The sequence below is a fragment of the Juglans regia genome, chromosome 4 (assembly GCF_001411555.2).
Source record: "Juglans regia cultivar Chandler chromosome 4, Walnut 2.0, whole genome shotgun sequence".
NCBI lineage: Eukaryota > Viridiplantae > Streptophyta > Magnoliopsida > Fagales > Juglandaceae > Juglans > Juglans regia.
Window position 1 is genome coordinate 17075652 of NC_049904.1, and position 20168 is coordinate 17095819.

The 20168-nt window shown below is 36.7% G+C and overlaps 1 protein-coding gene across 2 annotated transcripts; it reads left to right on the top strand.

Moving 5' to 3' along the window:
- The first annotated feature begins 9621 nt into the window (after positions 1-9621).
- On the top strand, positions 9622-20011 carry LOC109019626 (subtilisin-like protease SBT2.2). Of its 2 annotated transcripts, XM_019001966.2 has the most exons (11): positions 9622-10188; positions 10772-10913; positions 11122-11519; positions 12401-12496; positions 13803-13875; positions 14338-14398; positions 14468-14620; positions 16772-17097; positions 17251-17521; positions 17636-17917; positions 19546-20011. In XM_019001966.2, the coding sequence occupies exons 1-11, from the start codon at positions 9995-9997 to the stop codon at positions 19971-19973; spliced, it is 2424 nt and encodes an 807-aa protein (XP_018857511.2). In that variant the 5' UTR covers positions 9622-9994; the 3' UTR covers positions 19974-20011. The 2 variants fall into 2 exon arrangements, with proteins under 2 accessions (XP_018857511.2, XP_018857510.2); XM_019001965.2 differs by having other exon boundaries at positions 14338-14620.
- The last annotated feature ends 157 nt before the right edge of the window (positions 20012-20168 follow it).

Sequence of the window (20168 nt, forward strand, 5' to 3'; positions counted from 1 at the left end):
AGAAAGATAGGAGAAGATTAGGTTGGACGGCCTTTGAAAAAGAATTTCTAATGCAATTTGGGCCATCCCCAACCATTAACCATCATGGCCAGCTTGCCAAGTTGAGGCAAGAAGGCAAGGTGCATGCTTACATTGAGGAGTTTAGGCAACTCCAAACTCTTGTGAGAGGTTGGTCCGAGGAGGCCCTTGTGGGCACATTTGTGGATGGGTTGAAACCTTGGATAGCCAAGGAAATTAAGTTGAAGCTACCCACTAAGCTTCAAGAGGTGATGAGGATGGCGAAAATCCTAGAAGAGAGCATTAATATGGAGAAACGTCAATCTAAGGAAATGGGGAGTAAGGTTACTACACCCTTGCAAACCAATATTTCTTCGAAAAACAAGGAGGAAATGGGGAGTGCTACTAAGTCTAAGCAAATTGAAGTGAAGAAACTTTCAAGGGAAGTGGTACAAGAGAGAATAAAAAAAGGCCTTTGTTTTATGTGTGGAGAAAAATGGGGCATAAGGCACAAATGTAGATCGGGACAAATGTACATGTTGGTGGATGAGAAGAGTGTGGAAGAAGAAGATGAATATCTTGTGGAAACATGTAGTGAGGAGTCCGATCAAGAAGAGGCCAAAGTGAAAAAAAATAATAAAGAGGCCGAGTTGTCCCTTAATACCATGATTGGGACCCAAAAGAATACCTCCATGAGAGTAATGGCATGTATAGGAACAATTGAAGTCCCTTTGTTGGTAGATAGTGACTCCACACATAACTTTATCAATACCAACATTGTTGCCAAGGTTGGGTTGAAGCAAATTTCTATAGAGCCATTTGATGTAAGGATGGCAAGTAGGGACAAGATGAAATGTGAAGGGTTAGTAAAGAATTGAAAATGAATGTGCAATGAGTGAGAGTAGTGGCGGACCTACATGTACTTCCTTTGGTAGAGCTTGGTGTTGTTTTGGGCAATCCATGGCTCAAGGGCCTTGGAAGAGTAGTGCTTGACAACAACAAAAAGACCATGAAATTCAAATAAGGGTCTAAGAAGAATGTATGGGCAACTTTAGCTTCCAAGGAGGCCAAGTTGAGTGAGGTCTCAATGTTAAAAAAGTTGGACAAATGAGAGGCATATTGTTTTGCCATGGAGACGGCTAAGGAAGAGAATGAGCAGAAGGCATGGGCATTTTCAAATTTAATCCTTGAGGGCAAGGATGTTCTTGAAGGGAGGAGGAATGGTAGGAACCCATGTGTTGTAGCCCATGGCCAAGCCAATAGCCATGTCGAGACAAGGCTGGACATCCATGCTAGCCATGTCCATGGCCCATGCCATGGGCCAGCATAGCCCACCTATGGGCTCATGCATGCCATGGGTCAACTTGGCCCATGCCAATTATATTATTTTTTTTTATTTTTTTTATTTAATTATTTATTTTTCAAGGGACCTATTGAGAGTTTCCAAGTTGTAATCCTTATAAATAGAACCCTTAGTATTTACATTTACATCTTTTGAACATTTGGCAAATTTCCTAAGTGGGTAGATTTGTTCTAGAGATCACCTTCGGTGCTAGGCACTTGGGCCTTTTGGGTACAATTCGTGAATCCCAAAGAGAGGATCACACCTTGCAATTCGTGAATATGTGTGGTTCAATCTATCTTGTTCTTGTAACTTGGTGCAATTGGTGAATCCAAGTTGTTATTCTTTGTTATTTTCAAGTTCATCAATAAAGAGGTTTATTTCATCTATGTCCAATTCATGAATCATAGTTGAATTGACTATCTTTTGTTTACTTTGTTCTTGATTATTTATTACTTGTTCATCGTGCTCTCCATTTGTTCTTGGGGTTCACACATTCCATTGCTCATTTGATCAATTCCATTCCATATACTCGACCAGCATAGTGTTTGTCATCATTTCCATAAGTTTATCAACATACCATAAATTGTTCCCTCCATACACCTTGCCCTAGCCGAAACACATTACCCTTGCCAAGTCCAACTCCATTTTGGCAATCACTTGCCTTATTTGGACTTGACCTAGCCACACCATTCACTTACCATAATTAGCTCAAGACATCCACCATAAACCCTAACCGCCCACCTCAAGGCTCCATAAGGTTATTCTTTCCTTTTAGGAGTCTTGCCTCCATCATTCATTGACCTAGACATCCATTAAGACTCCATCTTGAGTCAACTTAATTTTAGGAAAGTTGATTCATTTTAATTATATCTCAAAAATCTCTCCATCCTCTCACCATAATCAAATTCAAAATTCAAATTCAAATTCAAATTCAAAATTCAAATCCCAATTCAAATTCAAACTTCCCTCTTCTCTCAAAGATTCATTCCATTTTTCAAACTTCCATATCCATTTCCAAATCATCCAAAATCTAGCCAACCTTCTAAATACCAAGTCAACTCAATCCATTCATCTTAGCCATCCAACATCCCAAACCCAAATCCTACCGTACTATTTCGGCAACCCTAGCCAACCAAACCATAGCATCACTCTTCCATCTCATTCCCAAACCCTAGTATCATTCTATACCCAAACCCTAAGCCAACTCTTACAAATCTCGAAATCCACCCTAGCCACCTCACAAAACCCTAGCTACACTTCACCATTCCTACCCTAATCACCATCCAAGTGGCCCAAACATTAAGGGCAACCCTTAAGCCCGTCCCATTGCATCAAACATCCATAATCCTAAGCCAATCTTCCAAGACCACACCAACCCTAACTCTACCATAGCTCACGACATTCCTAGTTGCCTCCAACCCGAACCCTAACCTCATCTCATCCATTCAACCCTAACCTATATCATCTTGGCACTTCACTCAAGATCAGGTCTAGCCCCACTTTGATTTGCCTTAGCCTAAACACTTAGCCTACCCAAATACATCATCATCCCATCACTCAAACACCATCATTTTGTAGAAGACCAAGCAAGTTGGCAAGAACACTCGGTCACTATCATCACCAAGATGAACCGTGGACCCTTAGTGTTAGGGACAAGACCGGGGTCCCTAATAGGGTAATGAGGGTCGCCGATTTTTCAGTTGCCAAAACTTTGAGGTATGTTATTTAATTATTTGCTAAGAATTTATTTTTAAATCTTTGTGAGAAAAAATCTATTTTACTTGCATCTTTTTCCTATTTTTGGAAAATCAATTGGGTAATCTTTGTAAGGTAATATATGTTGGTTGATTTTGCAGGCTGGGCATTCTTTCTGGTTTTTTTGTTGGTATGACCCTGAAATACCACCATATGGCGAGAAGAGAATCAGCCGGTTAAAAACCGAAATTCAAAAGATACAACTTGCAATGGATATCCAAACAACTCGACATCACCTAGAAATAGAGATTGAAAGGTGCAATCAAAATTTTGATAGGTTCAATGTAGTTGTAGTAATTTCAATGTTGTGGGTACTTTGTTTAGACATGCTTTTTAGAAAATTCTGAAAAAGAAAATGTTGGTTGGTACATAAATGTAATATTTGACTCTGCTTGGTTAGTTGGTTGGTTACTTTTTGTAATAGTACAAAGTGAAGGATGTATAAATTTGAATCTATAAATAGTTACTCTGCTTGGTTGGTTGGCTGGTTAAAGAATGTATAATTTTGATGTGGCAGTAATCAAAACCTGTTAAGCATAAAACATGCCATGTCTATTTACATCGGAAGTGATCAAAATGTTAAATTAGAAGTAAATCTGAAATAGAATGGTAAAAATAGAGACAAGTACTGTGTCTAGATCAATCCACAAAGCTTAGATCAATTTGAAGTATGCCTCATCTTATTGCACAAATTTTGCACTTCTGAAAATGGTCCCTCCCAAAATATTTAAAATATACCATTGGTCCATCCCAAAATATACAAAATATACCATTGGTCCCTCCCAAAATATACAAAATATAGAGGAACCAAAAATCTTCTATTACATTACAAAATATACAAAAGCTGTATGGTATCTTCCAGAAGCATTGCATCTTCCAATCACCACATCTGCATCTTGTATGATTAATTTATCACATCATTATTCTGGTCTGAGACATGCAATCCTCTCCATAGTGCCTAAAATCACAAAAAGTCACAAGTGTATACTTTACTAGTTGTTGCAAAAAAATTGCAATACACTTTTTAAAAAAATAATACCAAAATAATATAATCCGTAGTGTGAATTAGTTGTGAGGGAGGAGCAGTCTGTCCAATACCAAAAAAATCCGAAGTGTATATTTAATGAGGCATGTACTGGTCATAGCATAAAATTGTTAAATGAATCGTGTTAAAAATGTGTTCATCATAATGTAGTTTGAATTACCTGTGAGGGAGGAGCAGTCTGTCCAATACCAAACAAATCCGGCGCATATACTTGATGAGGTGTGAGTGGCATAAAATTATTAAATGAACCGTGTTAACGATTTCTACATGATAATATTCTTTGAATTACCTGTGAGGTAGGAGCAGTCCATACAATGCCAGAATAATTCGTAGCAGTCAAAGTAGTAGCAAAAAGATTCGGCGCATGTGTCTAAACTTGACTTTGTTGATCATATATCAAAAGTACATTGTTTTTAACTTGTTTATATTCATTACAAATCTAGGAATTATGAAAAGGAAAAAAGTACCTAGATTTGAAGAGCCTCATGCTGTGTGCCGCTAACAGTGCATTCATCTGGAGCGTGACTACTCAGTTGTTCATTGGATTGAAGATAATAATTTATCATTATAAGAAATATAATGTTTATATACACCATAAAACAAAAAATGAACCTCAGCTTCGTCGTGTTGTAATCGTCTTCTCGTACTAGATTTTTTAAGACTTTTCTTAACATGTTGCACTTTTCTCTTAGATAGTGGTCTTCCCTTACTTCGAATTACCAACGGATTAAGAACTCTACTTGTCGTGCCTTCCATGGACGTAGCTGGATCAACTGTCATGCCCCCTATGGAAGTATCTGGATTAACTGTCGTGCCCCCTATGGAAGTAGCTAGATCAGCGATACCAAGGTACTGTACCATCAACTATTCTATCTGATTAATCAATTTCACACAACTGCTATCGGACTTTGAAGCATTGGAACACAGTTCATAGAAGAATTTCTGGATCCTATCGTACCTTCGGGGCATCATCGATGCTACTAGTGTCGTAACTACTTTTCACGAAGGTGTATTTTCGCTTTACATCCTCTCTCCACCGATCTAAGATGTATATTGATGGTACTGTATACTTTCCTAGCTGAATCAAGATACAAAGAGTGTGCTTGCATAATATGCCCCTAAACTCAAATAACTTACAACTGCATTTAACATCAAGGGGATCTTCATCAATTTTGACAGTGAATGTTGCACGCTTTAACAAGTCATCACCAACTTGAATCTTATCGGCAACTACGAATGTACTTTTACCACCCTCACATCCCAATAATGAAGTAGTCAAATATAGAAATCCTTGTAATTCCTCTTGTACCTCTTTGAATTTATCAATTATATATGCTTTTTGAAATTGCTTCTCAAGAGGATAGCGAGTGATGCACGAAATTTCCATGTTAAATGAATTAAAATCAGCAATTATTTTATTCTCTACTTTCCTCCTAAGGACAGAATCTTACTGCTCAACAAATTGTTTCAAAGTTGTTTTAGAGTTAACGGAGTCGTCAAAAAGTGTATTCATGCCTTCACTCTGCTGTGTAGTTGACATACCTGTCCAAAATGTGTCTCTAACGTACGTCTGCACCCAAAAACGGCAATCACTATATAGTGATACCAACCATGCATTCTCATGCAGATCATAGGTATCGAGCATATCGCGCCACTGTGACTCAAATTCAAGCTTGCTAAAAGAGTCATAAATGCACCTATACAGAGTACTTGATTTCCTCATATTGAGAATATGATCCAAACTTCTCAAGAATTTTTTTCATTATATGCCACAAGCAGAAGCGATGCCTAGATGTTGGAAACACCATCGAAATTGCAATTTTCATGGCCTTATCTTGGTCTGTGATGATTGCATTTAGTGGTTGGTCATTCATACACTTCAACCATGACTTAAACAACCACTCAAATGTATTAGCTTCCTCATTGGATATCAATTCGCACCCCAATAAAATTGACTGTCCATGGTGGTTCACACCCACAGAAGGTGCAAAAGGCATCTTATACACATTAGTCAGATATGTTGTGTCAAAGACAATATCATTCCCGAATGATTCATACGCAGCTCTACTACGGGCATCTGCCCAAAACACATTATTTAACCGTATATCATTGTCAACGTCTATCTTATAAAAAAAAATCCGGATTTCTTTTAAGCATATTTTGGAAATAGTTACATAGAGATGTAGAACCTCCAACCCTAAGGCAAAATTGTCTAGCTTTGTCAATGTAGTTTCGACACTCCTTTTCCCCGAATGGCACATTCTCGTACCCCCCCACCTCAACAACCACAGCCTTGAAACGTTTTGACAATCTTATTCCAGTCTCGTCATTTATTTCAACTCTCTTCGCTACACAAGCATCAACCTTTTTAAAGCATCTGAAATGCCTCGCCTTTCTCGGACTATAAATATGTGTGTGATCCAAGATCACTTTATATAGGGTATATCCACCTTCATCTTTCAGTACCGTGTTAATCCTAGCCATACACCATATCTTCTTTGTCCGTCTTGGTTTCATAATATTAGCAGCCTTACTCTTTGATATGCCTCCTCGCTCACATGCCAAGCAAATTCATCTGACATTCCCATTATCATATTGTCTAGAATTCCTTTTACACACTCTAAAGTCTTTCTGCTTACCATACTTCATATTGTAAGACCAAACTTCTTCTACAGATGAAAAGTTCATTCCAACCGTAGGTTGTTCAATAGTTTCATTATATTCAACATTTGTATTAATTCCTACGTCATCACACTCACGATTTGAATGTTCTGTGTTGGCATCCATTGTACATCCATTTGAATTGCCTACAATGATACAAAAAGATAAGGTGTCAGAAGTCAACTTCTTATATAAACCATAAAAGAAAACGAGTACTGGTCTTCTAGGAGTTACAAATTTGCAGAGAAAAAATCCATATCTAAAATACAATCTACTTATAAAAAATCGAAATCAGTCTATCCAATTTTTGTATATAGCTTACAAGTCACTGTGTTGGCATGAATCAGTTTGAATCAATTGATATCGATTGATTGAACCAATTATATATATATATATAAATACATGTGTGTGTGTGTGGAAGAAGGGTTTAATGAAACATCAATTCCTTAAATACAAACAGGGCAATTGTGAATTTTTGATCCATCCATCACAAACAAATTCAGGATATTGATGCTTCCTAGCTAGCTAAATCCTAAATGTTTCAATGGTTGAAAGTAAATGAATGAGTACTACTACAATCTGAATTCCCTTGAAAAGCAATTAATATTATAAATACATACCTTCATTTAATACTTGAATACAAATAATTAATGACTAGTACAACACCCTCACTTCCACTAGATCTGCACTATTTAAAAAAAAAAAAATAGATTTACAAATATTGGAACACCCCGACTTCCACTAAATCTGCACTATTTCAACAAAAATAGATTTACAAATATTGGAACACCCTGACTTCCACTATTTCAACCTTCCTTGATCCTCCTATATTTATATATAATCATAGCTCACCAACAATGATATTCATTGTAAAACTTTCTAAAGTGAGAGCAATTATTACTTCTTTAAGACACAAGTTTATCTTCTAGAAAAGGCTAGGTAGTAACTATCATGCATTAATGAGTAGTTTAGCAGCTTTTAATTAATATATATATATATATATATTTATCTCAAATTCACATAAACATGTTTGATATCCCTCGTTTTAGTCAAAACAGAAAATCAAGGTATTGCAACTCAAAATTGTCTAAAACCCGATACTGCAAAATTAAAGCAAAAACATGAATCCCAGGCATGACCTCATGAAAGGGTGATCAAATAGCAAAAGTGAACTCCACCTAGGTAATGCTCTAAAACTATAATTTATAAACAATATTGATCAAGCAACAATAGTAGGTTGGCTTTCAAGCAAAAGTGAACTCATGACCAAGGGCATCCTGTATGTGAACTGTTTCAAAGCTTCCCTTTTGCTTCTCCCTGTTCTTAATTATTCCAACACGACCAGCTTGATGGTGTCATTGGCCTTGATAACTAGGTCTGGGTATCGAATAGTTGGCCTTAATAGATCAATACACGAACAACTAGCTGATGGCTATCCATCTCCCTCCCAACATAAGAAAATTAAATTTTCCATTTTATAATTTAGTTGTGTGTGTTGCAAATCAACGACTTTGCATAAAATCCTTTATATGTAAAGTAATGTGATAATTGGTATGTTGAAATAATCTCACTACCTGGGTGTCAATGGACTTTGAAAGCATGACCTAAAAGTGGATAATTTCCTTCATAGCTCCTTTTAGTTAATGGATAAATCTATTTTCAGATACTTTTGGATCTAGAATTTCTAGTTTTATGGCAAAAAAAAAAAAAAGTTCCAGTTCATATGTTTTAAGTATGAATAAACCAACTCCACCGTGCTCTGTTATCACATGCATCATAGGTTTTTCATTCAAAAAATACCGGAGTTTGTCCCAATATCACATAACACTAACACTAATTAGCTAAGAGTACTAAGGGCTGTGGCCATGGCTAAATGACCTCTCAGTCAATCACAAATTCCAAACGACGGAAAAAATTAGGAAATGTACCTCACGGATTGGAGGTCGGACGGAGGAGAGCCGGAAGACGGCGCTAGAAAGAAAGTGGCTAGCTTTCTTGGTTTTGAAACACGGTCGGGGTCTGACATCTAACTCGGAGGAAATGAACGTCGGGTTTGGAATTTTCACTTCTGAAGGCGAAATGAGGAGCAGGGAGGGGGGGTGGGTTGGGCAGGAGATAAAGATTTTTTTTTTTTTAATAAAACGATTTTAAAGGACGTGGCATGCCACGAACAACGGGAAGCTCAAATGGGAAAACTCAACGGTCACTGTAGTACTATCCTTTAATAATAACCTTGTTATTGAAAACAGGACCTTACCTATCTTCTATCTATACACGGTAAGAGAAACTACGTGGGCCAATCAGAGACAACAATGTGGCAAGTTAATTTATTTAAAAGAAAAATGAATTAAATAATAAAGAACTGACTTTTAAAATAATTAAAAAAATAATTAACAACCACTCCAGCCAGAAGTGAATAAAATCATTTTCCAAATCTAATATCCAGAGTGGAATCCTCAATCAAACTGTTGTACTGTTTTGCACTCTCACTGTCACATGTGCGCTCCGCAATCTGTGTATATATATATATATATATATATAATGCGCCACAGTCCCATGCACAGAATGTTGGGTGCAATATCGACACGGCCGCAGGCTATATACAAAAGAGAAATGTTATAATCTTATGGAGGCTGACACACAAAGCCACCATCATTTTTCTATTAGACATATTCTGCATTTCTCTTTCTCAAATCGAGTTTGATCTATTTGAACCAAAAATCATTGAATATCTTCTGTTAAACGAATAGACAATATCGATTAAAATAAAAGCACAAGACGACGTTCGAATTCATACCACCCGAGAAAGTTTGCAAATTCTCTCAGCCCATATCCATCTTATGTTAATCCACCTCTACTCTCTGTCTCTCTCTCTCTCTCTCTCAAGAGTGAGCAAAGGGTCACTTTCCTAACCAGAAAGACCCCTGCTTTCTCTGGAACACTTCTTATATGTGGAACAGTAGCCGTGCTTCGCACTTTCTCTCATCAATGTTCACATTGTAGAGAAACGTATCTGGTTTGGTGGGTTTTGTTCACTCTACTATACTTACTACTGGCATGAAAAGAGAGCCGGAGCTTGGGTCCTTGGGAATGGACAATATGGGTTGAATTCAGCAGCTTGAAGGAGGGGAGTGGAGAGGTTGCTTGTTTCCTGGGAATTTAATTTCCCTTTGACTACAGTTTCTTTGGATATGGGGAGAATTTATTGGGCGCATTTAGTGGTGGCGCTTTGCTTGGGGATGTTTGTGAGCAGTTTGTGTCAGGATGATTCAGATACAGATTTCTCAGCCGTGTATATTGTCACTTTGAGGCAAGCTCCTGCTGCTCATCACTTTGGCGAGTTGACTACGGACAGGGCTGGTTTCAAAAATCGTTCTCCTGGAAGGTTTAATTTCGACAAACCGAGATACTCAGTTTTTTGTTATTATTAGTTTTTTATGTAGCTTGTGGGTAATTATTTGTAGTATTCAGCAGATGGTGTTAAAATTACTTCCTTCTTCATATATTCCAATCCATTTATTTTTTTTAGAATTTTCTACCTTAGAATGGTTGCTAAGAAGTGGGCTCTTTAAAACTGGTTGTTTGTATTAGGTTGTTCAGTGATTGGGTCTAATATTTTTGTCTTTTATTTCGGTAGAATCTTTTTGTCTTCGTGGTGTTTGGGAATTGTCTTTTATGAACATGTGGAATCTTGTATACATCATATATTTCCGTCCTCGTCTTCATCTGCTTATTTATTTTTCTCCCCAAACATGGTGAAGCAATTACCAAGCCATAGTTGTTTTACCACAATTCATAACATGGATGACCATGTTCAAACTACACGCAAGCTTTACTTTTCTGTATTTCTGTCTTTCTGTATGTCTTTTTATTCTATAGCATTTTTGAAGCAGTCGTTAAATTGAGATCCTTGAGTTGACTAATGATGCTTTGAATTGTGTTCTTTCCCAATTTATAAATATTTCAAGAAAATATCGGAGTTATAGATCCAATATTGCTCGAGCTCAAGATTCATTATTGAGGCGGGCACTAAGGGGGGAGCAATATCTCAAGCTGTACAGCTACCACTACTTGATTAATGGATTCGCTGTATTCATTACCCCACTGCAGGTATTGTATAAGTTAAATATCTTCATCATTGTTGTGCCATAATCATACTTTAAGGTCATAATAATGGCATGGTGAGATATGGTTACTTAGTTGTTTTGAGTTTGTGAATGATGTTTTGGGGATTTGCATGTTAGAAGAAACTTTTTGTATTTTGTGACAATAATGTGTTAATCTGTTCTTTAAATGATGATATTGGTGAATGTTGAAGGCAGAGAAGCTTTCAAAGAGAAGAGAAGTGGCGAATGTGGTTTTGGATTTCTCTGTCAGAACTGCAACCAGTCATACTCCACAGTTCTTGGGCCTACCAGATGGGGCATGGATTGAAGTTGGTGGTTTTGAATCTGCTGGAGAAGGAATCATAATAGGGTTTGTCGATACCGGCATTGATCCAAAACACCCCAGTTTTGCTGATGACATTTCTAAATATCCGTTTCCAGTTCCAGCTCACTTTTCTGGCATCTGTGAGGTTACTCAGGACTTTCCATCTGGTTCATGCAATAGGAAGCTTATTGGGGCCCGCCATTTTGCAGCATCAGCCATTACCAGAGGAATTTTTAATGCAACTCAGGACTATGCCTCACCATCTGATGGTGATGGCCATGGCACGTGAGTTTTTCTTTCTTGTTTGGGTGTGAATTCTGTTTCATCTTCCACTTTCTTCCATGAGTTGTTCATGGCTGGGAGTTAACATGGTTTATGGAACCATTGAAACCGGTTGTGTTTATTGGAGACGGGAAAATGATTATGTGTTGAATTCCCCTAGCTTATATGTTGGGTCTTGATATTGGAATCCAGATCTGAGTACTGATCTTAGATATGTTCAAGTGCAGTCAGATGAACTGGCATTGCATTATTGCAGTCATGTACCACTTGAGGTCCTCTCATCATGTGATTCCTGATAAAATAAGTAAAGGTAGCAGAAAAAAGAGTTCTTTTATATACCCGGTTGTTGTTGTTTTACTTTATTTTGGCTCCACCATGTCTATTATATGGGATATGCATTATGCCAATTATCATAATGTACAAACTATATGCCTCTCTATTGTCAGTCGCTATAAATGTACAAGCTTGTTTTTGCTACCGTCGTCCCTGTGAGTTCCAGACATTTTCATGGGCTAGAGTATACACCACACATGGATTTCCTCTTCTGCTCTTTTTCTATTATTTTGCCCGGTTTCAGCATACTAAATGGCTGTTATCCGTAAGAAAGAATATGTGTTATTTGTTTTTAATTTCCAAAGACTTCAGATGCACCAGTCCATCAACATTGCAATGATCTAGATGTTTGTTTGTATGTAATAATCCTTACAAATGACCTCAATTTTGCTGGTGAGAAAACTAACATCTTTGTTTCAACATAAATGAAAACGGTGTGTAATCCTTTCAAATGCAATGGGATTATAAGGTTGTCTATTTCCACTTCTATGTTTATCACAGATCCATTCTAAAATCTCCAAAGAGGTAATGAGTCTAATCTTGATATACAGGCACACAGCTTCTGTTGCTGCAGGAAACCATGAGATTCCTGTTGTAGTTGCTGGGCATCACTTTGGAAATGCGAGTGGGATGGCTCCTCATTCACAGTAATTAGTCCATATCTGACTTTTTGTTGTTGTTGTTGTTTATGTAAATAGTCCACATTCTGAAATCAGCTTTTCATAGCAAATGCATTAAATGTAGTACACATATCCTGTATATAAAAAATACTAATCAGCTTAAGTAGCAAATGCATTAAATGCAGCTCTGCATTCTCTGTATTTTCCCCATTCCATTACCTTGTGAGATGCCACCACAATCAACCTGAATTGTTGCATAACACATATACTGCTCTTTCCTATTAATTTATGTTTTTAATGCTTAACAAGCAGAAGGAAAAAAAAGAAAAAACTGCTGTTGAAAGCTTATCCTTAGCACAGCAGAACTTGTGATTAGCAGTCTTGTTTTAGCTATAGTTATTGAAAACTCTTGAAACCTGCTTATTAAAGATCACATTTATGTGTGACATGTTTTGTAGGTCTTTAGGGAGGGAGCAAGGTGACACCTTTTTGTTAATGTATTTCAAACTCTTTGTAAAACTGTCTGACTTTTCAGATAAGCTGCCTAGTAAAGATAATTAAGAACACCTATGAAGTGTTTTCTCTCAATTTTTTCTCCCCATTATGTCTTTTCTGGTGGAACAGGTTTCTATATTTTCTCCCCGGTATCTCCTAATTGTTCAATTGGTTTCTCATTGTTTCTCTTCCTAGGACTACAAAACTATTCACTTTATCATTCTCTCCATTTTCTGGATGTATTTCATTTCCTATGTTCCCATGTCATATTAAGTTCTAATTTCCATCACTAAAACAATTGCGGTATCAGCTGTCCAGTTGGTTAGGTCTTCAATCTATGTTCTATTGACGAGGTGGCTACATCAATTAAGACATTTAGCCTATTAAGAGGAAATGGGATGTAAAGAAATGATCCTGAGATAGAGGTAGTTATCATTTTAGTCTTACCTACTCTTTGCCTTCCATGGACAACCAATTTCATGGAGGTAAATGTAGTTTCCCTTGCTCTCTTCCCTTTTTCTCACTTGGACTGAAACAAGCAATTTGATAAACTTTCTTCATAAGTAATTTTTTTTTTTTTTTTTGATCAGTAAGTGAGAGCAAAAGGCATATGTAATTGAACCCCAAAAAAAAAAAAAAAAAAAAAAAAAGAACAACAAGGTAATGATTTTACATTCATCAGAAAAATAAACATTAACTCTTCTGTACTGATTCAACTAATTTTTTTCAAGAAAAAGGTATTCTGCACTGATTCCGAATAATATATATAAATTTCCCATTTTTATAGTTTATAGACATTTATGTTTTTTATGTATTAACTAGATGCCAATCTTTCCAGCATTGCTGTTTACAAGGCATTGTACAAGAGCTTTGGAGGCTTTGCTGCAGATGTAGTCGCTGCCATAGACCAGGTATATTCCTGGTCTTTATTGCAAATGGGCTTCTTTTGTCACTCATGATGTACCTACAAGGAGCTCTTGAATCAAGATTTGTTTCTTTTTCTCTTTGTCCTGATTTAGTAGTGAATTAACTCAAATTTGGAGAAATTCTGGATTTGTTTTATATTTTTCGCTCCATATAGCCACTGTTGGTTGCATAGTGTTATCTGTAGACATTTGCATTTCATTATCATCTTTTTTCAGTCCATAAGATCTTCAATAGAATACTTGTCGGACAGTAGTGTCAACCAACCTATTTATGTTGCCTAGAAGCGTTTTCATACATGAATACACATTCATCCTATTTATGAATCTATTTTATGTCACTAATCTATTTGTGAAATTTTTTAACCTTCTATGTAAAATATAATATATTCATACATGAATACACTTTCAACCATGTATGTAACTAACCTAAAAAATATTCATTTGCAGGCAGCTCAGGATGGGGTTGGCATAATCAACTTAGCGATCACCCCCAATCGGCGTCCTCCTGGTATTGCAACTTTTTTTAACCCCATAGACATGGCTTTGCTGTCTGCTGTAAAGGCTGGTATTTTTGTAGTGCACGCTGCAGGCAATACCGGACCATCACCTAAGAGCATGTCTTCCTTCAGTCCTTGGATCTTTACTGTTGGTGCTGCATCACATGACAGAACCTATAGTAACTCCATAATCCTTGGCAACAATTTAACCATTCCTGGAGTTGGGCTTGCACGTACGTTTACCTTCCAATTAACTAGTTCATCTACTTTCCCCTTGGTATAAAAAAGCTCAAGAACTGGAAAAGAGCCATTTTCAGAATTTTTATTTGCATAATATTGAAATGAGAAATCACAATAAAGGTTAGGAATAAATGGCTTCAATCCTCTCACATAGCTCACTCTTAGGCCTCGTTTGTTTTCAGGAAACTTTTCAACTCATCTCATCTCATCTCATCTAATCATTACAACTTTTCTGAATTCCCATACAAAATAAAATAAACAATTCAACTTTTCAAATTCCAAAACAAAAATAATATTAAAAAAATATATTCTAATAATATTTTATTCAATTTTTAACTTTAATCTCAACTCATCTCAGCTCATCTGCCAAAACAAATGAGACAGTGTTTATGCCAGATGGGATCCTTATTTCATTGTGTGGGATGCCAAATATGACATTATTTTAGGGGTTTGAGTCTTGACCTAAAATTCTATTCCACCTGAACACATGATAGAACTGAAGGAGGGCAGTAAACCTGGGTTGTAGCCCATTTTTGGTTGAAAATCAAGGATTTACAGGAGTAATCTATTCTAAAGGAAGGCAGGGTTTGAAAACTGTGATATGAGTAGTTTGAAAATGCACTGTATATATACAATCCCATTGTTATCATTTCTTAACTTTGGAATGGTCAGTTCAATTATATGGGTATGAGGTCATATAAGATTTTCTACTTTCATTTGTTAAGTGGCAATTTATTTTTAAGTTTGATTTCATATTTAAATGCTACGAAGTTGCTGCCCCTTTTTTTCTTTTATAAGTAAGACAAACATTTTATTAATAGAAATAAATAGGTATAGCCCAAATACGCAGGAGGTACACAAATAGCATACACCTAGTTACGTAAAAAGGCGCAGGAAAGGGATACAAGAAAGTCATTGAAGCAAGCTCCATTAAGTACACATGAAGATGCCCAAAGAAATTATGTATGGAAGAATTAACTTCCTAGGTTATCCGGAGAATGCCCCTTGTTTTAAAAACTTTGACCATTCCTTTCGATCCATAAGCACCACATGATACATAGAGAAATCATCCTCCATACTTCCTCAATGTGTGAATTGGCGATGCATCTTTGCCAAAATGCAAATAAATCAGCCACCCTCTTGGGCATTTCCCAAGCAATGCCCGCTCTATAAAATATCTCTGCCCATAACATTCTTGCCATCTCACAATGAAGTAAAAGATGGTTCGCCAATTCTCCATTCTTCTTACACATATAGCACCATTTGATTACGACAAGACCCCTTTTTCTCAAATTATCCAATGCCAAAACTTTCCCAAGAGCTGCTGTCCACCCAAAGAAGGTAATCTTAGGTGGCAGCTTACTTTTCCAAATAGGCTTCCAAGGCAATGGAATATGATTTTGGCTTGACAAAGCCTTGTACAATGACCGGCAGAAAATTTCTGATTTCCAGTCTTTATCCTCAACAGTTTTCTGTCCACCTCATAATTACCTACAAGATGAAGTAATTTGATCTGTAATTCTGCAACATTTTTTGGATTAGAATCACACTAGTGTCCTTCTATAGAGTAAAGTGGTAAGATGTAAATGCTCAAGAAAAAAGTGCTCAAGAGATTTATATGCGAAATTTTAACTTTTTTGCTCGATTTGACCACGGTAGATGGTAGTACCTATACAATATGTCGTCCATAATCTGAATTGTACCATCAAAATTAGTTTTAAATTAGACGATCATGAGCAGATATCGGAATAGCTCAGAACTTTATCTTTTGTTACTTTCTTCCTTTGGACATCCTTTATGGTCCTTAAATGGGGTATCTTTTCATGATTTTTTTGTTTCAACTTAATATTCTCATCCCTTGGACTGCCTCTATAGACTGTGTACCAGGATGCGCCTTTTGCATTGTTTATTGAAGTTTGTTACTTGTAAAAAGAAAAAGAGTATTTGGAGTCCAACCTGTTCTCATTTCTGTTTTATTGACACATTGCTTTCCTCACTAAGTTATTTCAATATTTGGCTGAAGCTGATCCTTGCATAATGGACATTATGGATATTTCTTGATGCTTGTGGTTGCGACTGTGATACAATGTAAACACACCTGATTGAACTTGAAAGATAAGCTGATTAGTTTCTTGTTTGTTCAGCGGGAACAGATACAATATATGCACTGATATCTGCAATTCATGCTTTAAACAATGAGACAACGGTTGCCAATGATATGTACGTGGGTGAATGCCAAGACTCAAGTAGCTTTAATCTCAATCTTGTCCAAGGGAACCTCTTGATCTGTAGCTATTCAATACGATTTGTGCTTGGGCTCTCAACTATCAAACAGGCCTTACAAACAGCCGAAAACCTTAGTGCAGCTGGTGTTGTGTTCTATATGGATCCTTTAGTAAAAGGTTTTCAGCTTAATCCAGTTCCATTGGGAATGCCTAGCATCATAATCCCTTCCCCAAATGATTCCAAGGTGCGGGGTCTCTTTTGTAGTGTGTGTGGGTGTGTATTCTGTTAATCCTCAAAACTTACATGAATTTAGATAGAATTCAATGTAATCACCTCTCTCTCGCTCTTCTCTCTCCCCCTCCGGTGCTCAGTTACATTTTCATGATCCGTCTAACAGATTTTACTCCAGTACTATAATTCTTCTTTGGAGAGAGATGAGCTTACAAAAGAAATTATTAAATATGGGGCAGTTGCAACCATCTGTGGTGGACTACAAGCAAACTACAGTAATTCTGCTCCGAAGGTTATGTATTACTCTGCGAGAGGACCAGATCCAGAAGACAATGTTCTTGATGACGCTGACATAATGAAACCCAACTTGGTAGCTCCTGGAAATTTTATATGGGCTGCTTGGAGTTCTCTTGGAACTGACTCAGTTGAATTTCAAGGTATAAATATGCATGCCATACACATGGCTATAGTGATTGTATTGACAATAACTTACCAGTTAACTTCTTTTTTAAGGGATATCAATTAAATGAAATTCTGTATTTACAATGTAGGCGAGAACTTTGCAATGATGTCTGGAACAAGCATGGCTGCTCCACATGTTGCTGGTCTGGCAGCACTTATTAAGCAGAAGTTCCCTAGTTTCAGTCCTTCAGCCATTGCATCTGCCCTTTCCACCATTGCTTCCCTATATGACAAGACTGGTAGACCAATAATGGCTCAGCGTGCCTATGCCAACCCAGATTTGAATCAGTCTCCGGCAACACCCTTTGACATGGGAAGTGGTTTTGTGAATGCAACTGCAGCAATGGATCCTGGCTTAATTCTTTATTCCAGTAAGTATAATTACATTTGGTGTGTATTCTCTTTTGCTCGAGGAGTTTCAGGCTTTGTGAAGTAATACATTTTTCCTTGGATTTAAGTATGATGCAAATTTTCAGTGCTCATTTCTTTTTCTATTTTATTTCATTTGAAAAACTCATTAAAAAATACCATATAAAATATGAGAAATAATTTTTTTAATGAGTTTCATTTTTATGTTAGAGAAATTATGTAAGTTTGGTGTAGATGGTCTATTAGGAATCTAGGAATATGATATTATTATGGTTTAATTACTGTTTTAGACCGTGTCGTGTGGTTTGCCTTTTGGATGAAGTGCTCCTTAGGGTCGTTTCAATTTAGACTTTTTAATACTTGAACTCTCACTTTTAATCAAATCATCTCCATCTATTAGTTTTCTGTTAGCAAACCGTTAGTTAGCCATGTCAGCACCAATAATATTTTGGCATATCATTTGTTCAATGTCACATGTGGCCTGACAAATTAAGCGTGTCGAAATTGGTGCTGATGCGACATAATTAACAGTTTGCTAACAGAAAACTGATAGAGGGCGTGATTTGATCAAAAGTAAAGTTGAAGGATTAAAATGTCCAAATTGAAATCCCATGGAGCATTCCGTCCAAAGACAGGGGGACTACACTAGTAATTAAACCTAATCTCAGTACACTTGTTCAGATATCCCCATACAACCAAATAGGCAAATGAGCATTTGAATGGTTTATGTGTTCTAAAGTTACTTTTACTTATAACATCTGTTTTGATTCTCCTGTCTAAGAGGATAATTAGCCCAAATTTGTGGGGCTTGCTTGCCAAGTCCTTTTTCACCTTTGATTTCTTTCTCGTTGGTATCTTAAACATAATATAATCCCTACTTATTCGTGTACTTTGTATCTGTCACACATAAACAAGCCTATTTTGGCTGATTTTGGTGTGTTTCTTGTAAAACTTACTTTGTTGAGCTCTGACAGAGATTTAAGGCTTATGTTGAACTTCATATCAGGTCGGTAGGAAAGGAGGGAGAGAAAAGTACATATAACCTTGCTAATATCAGGGAAAAGGAAAATTAGAGACTTGAATTGTTGCCAGTGTGCTAAGACTGAGCATAAAAGAGTCTTAGTAACAGAAGAAGAGACTAGGAAAGATGGAGTATATATAGTGAAAGAATTTGTTTTAGGATCATGTAGGGAATTAGAGAGCACTTAGGGGCAATATTGAGAATGGAAAGTGTAGGTTCATTCGAATAATCAGGCTGGCCAAAATAAAGAATGTACTGATGAAGATTGAAATGGGAAAAGTTTGCAGTCTCCATCCTGAATTTATCAGGTTAGCTCCTGGGTCTACTGATATGAAATAAGCATACAGTAATATTATCTTGATTTTTCTTTTTCTCTGTCGGTATTCTTCCTCTGACTGAGTTCATTGTGTGAAAATGCACTCACGAACATATATGAAACTCTACACATTTGGATTCGGATTGAATAACTTGCTAGTTTGCATATTGCACATGGAAAAAACACAGCTTCAATAAATGAACCATTGTATCTCTATTCTATTCGTCTCCTCATTCTAAATGTCAGTTGAAGTTCTTGAACTAGTCGCAAGTGTTTGTGTTTTCATGGTGCAGGTTATGATGACTATGTGTTGTTTCTTTGTGGTATTAATGGATCTGCTCCTGTGGTTTTGAGTTACACTGGTCAGAACTGTTGGGATTATAACTCTACCATCAGTGGTTCTGACTTGAACTTGCCTTCAATTGTGATAGCAAAACTAAACCAGTCTAAAACAATACAAAGATCAATGATCAATATCGCTGGCAATGAGACATACAGTGTTGGTTGGAGTTCTCCTTTTGGGGTGTCTGTAAAGGTGGTTCCAACCCACTTCTCTATCGCAAGTGGGGAGACACAGGTCTTGACTGTATACTTCAATGCAACTATGAACAATTCTGTTGCCAGCTTTGGGAGAATCGGACTTTTTGGAAATCATGGTCATATTGTCAACATTCCTTTATCAGTAATCGTTAAAATCTCATATAACATTACTAATAGCTGAGGACTGTCAAGTGTGAAGTGTTCTCTCTTTTAGCTTTGTTTGTTCCTCTTCTTGTGTTCTATAATTCCTTTTCTTATTATTATTTTTCTTTACTTTCCTATCTAGCAAGATGCGTTAACCAGTTTATACGTTTTTATAGCATGTTTGAAACACTTTTACAAGTTATAGCAAGAGGGAGGTCTAAAGGATGGTCTT

Excerpts from the sequence above, each read along its gene's own strand:
- LOC109019626 (XM_019001965.2), top strand. The coding sequence starts at position 9,995 with ATGGGGAGAATTTATTGGGCGCATTTAGTGGTGGCGCTTTGCTTGGGG. Across the intron at positions 14,621-16,771 it reads TCCTGGAGTTGGGCTTGCAC|CGGGAACAGATACAATATAT; the intron begins GTACGTTTACCT and ends TTGTTTGTTCAG. Across the intron at positions 17,522-17,635 it reads TGACTCAGTTGAATTTCAAG|GCGAGAACTTTGCAATGATG; the intron begins GTATAAATATGC and ends TTTACAATGTAG.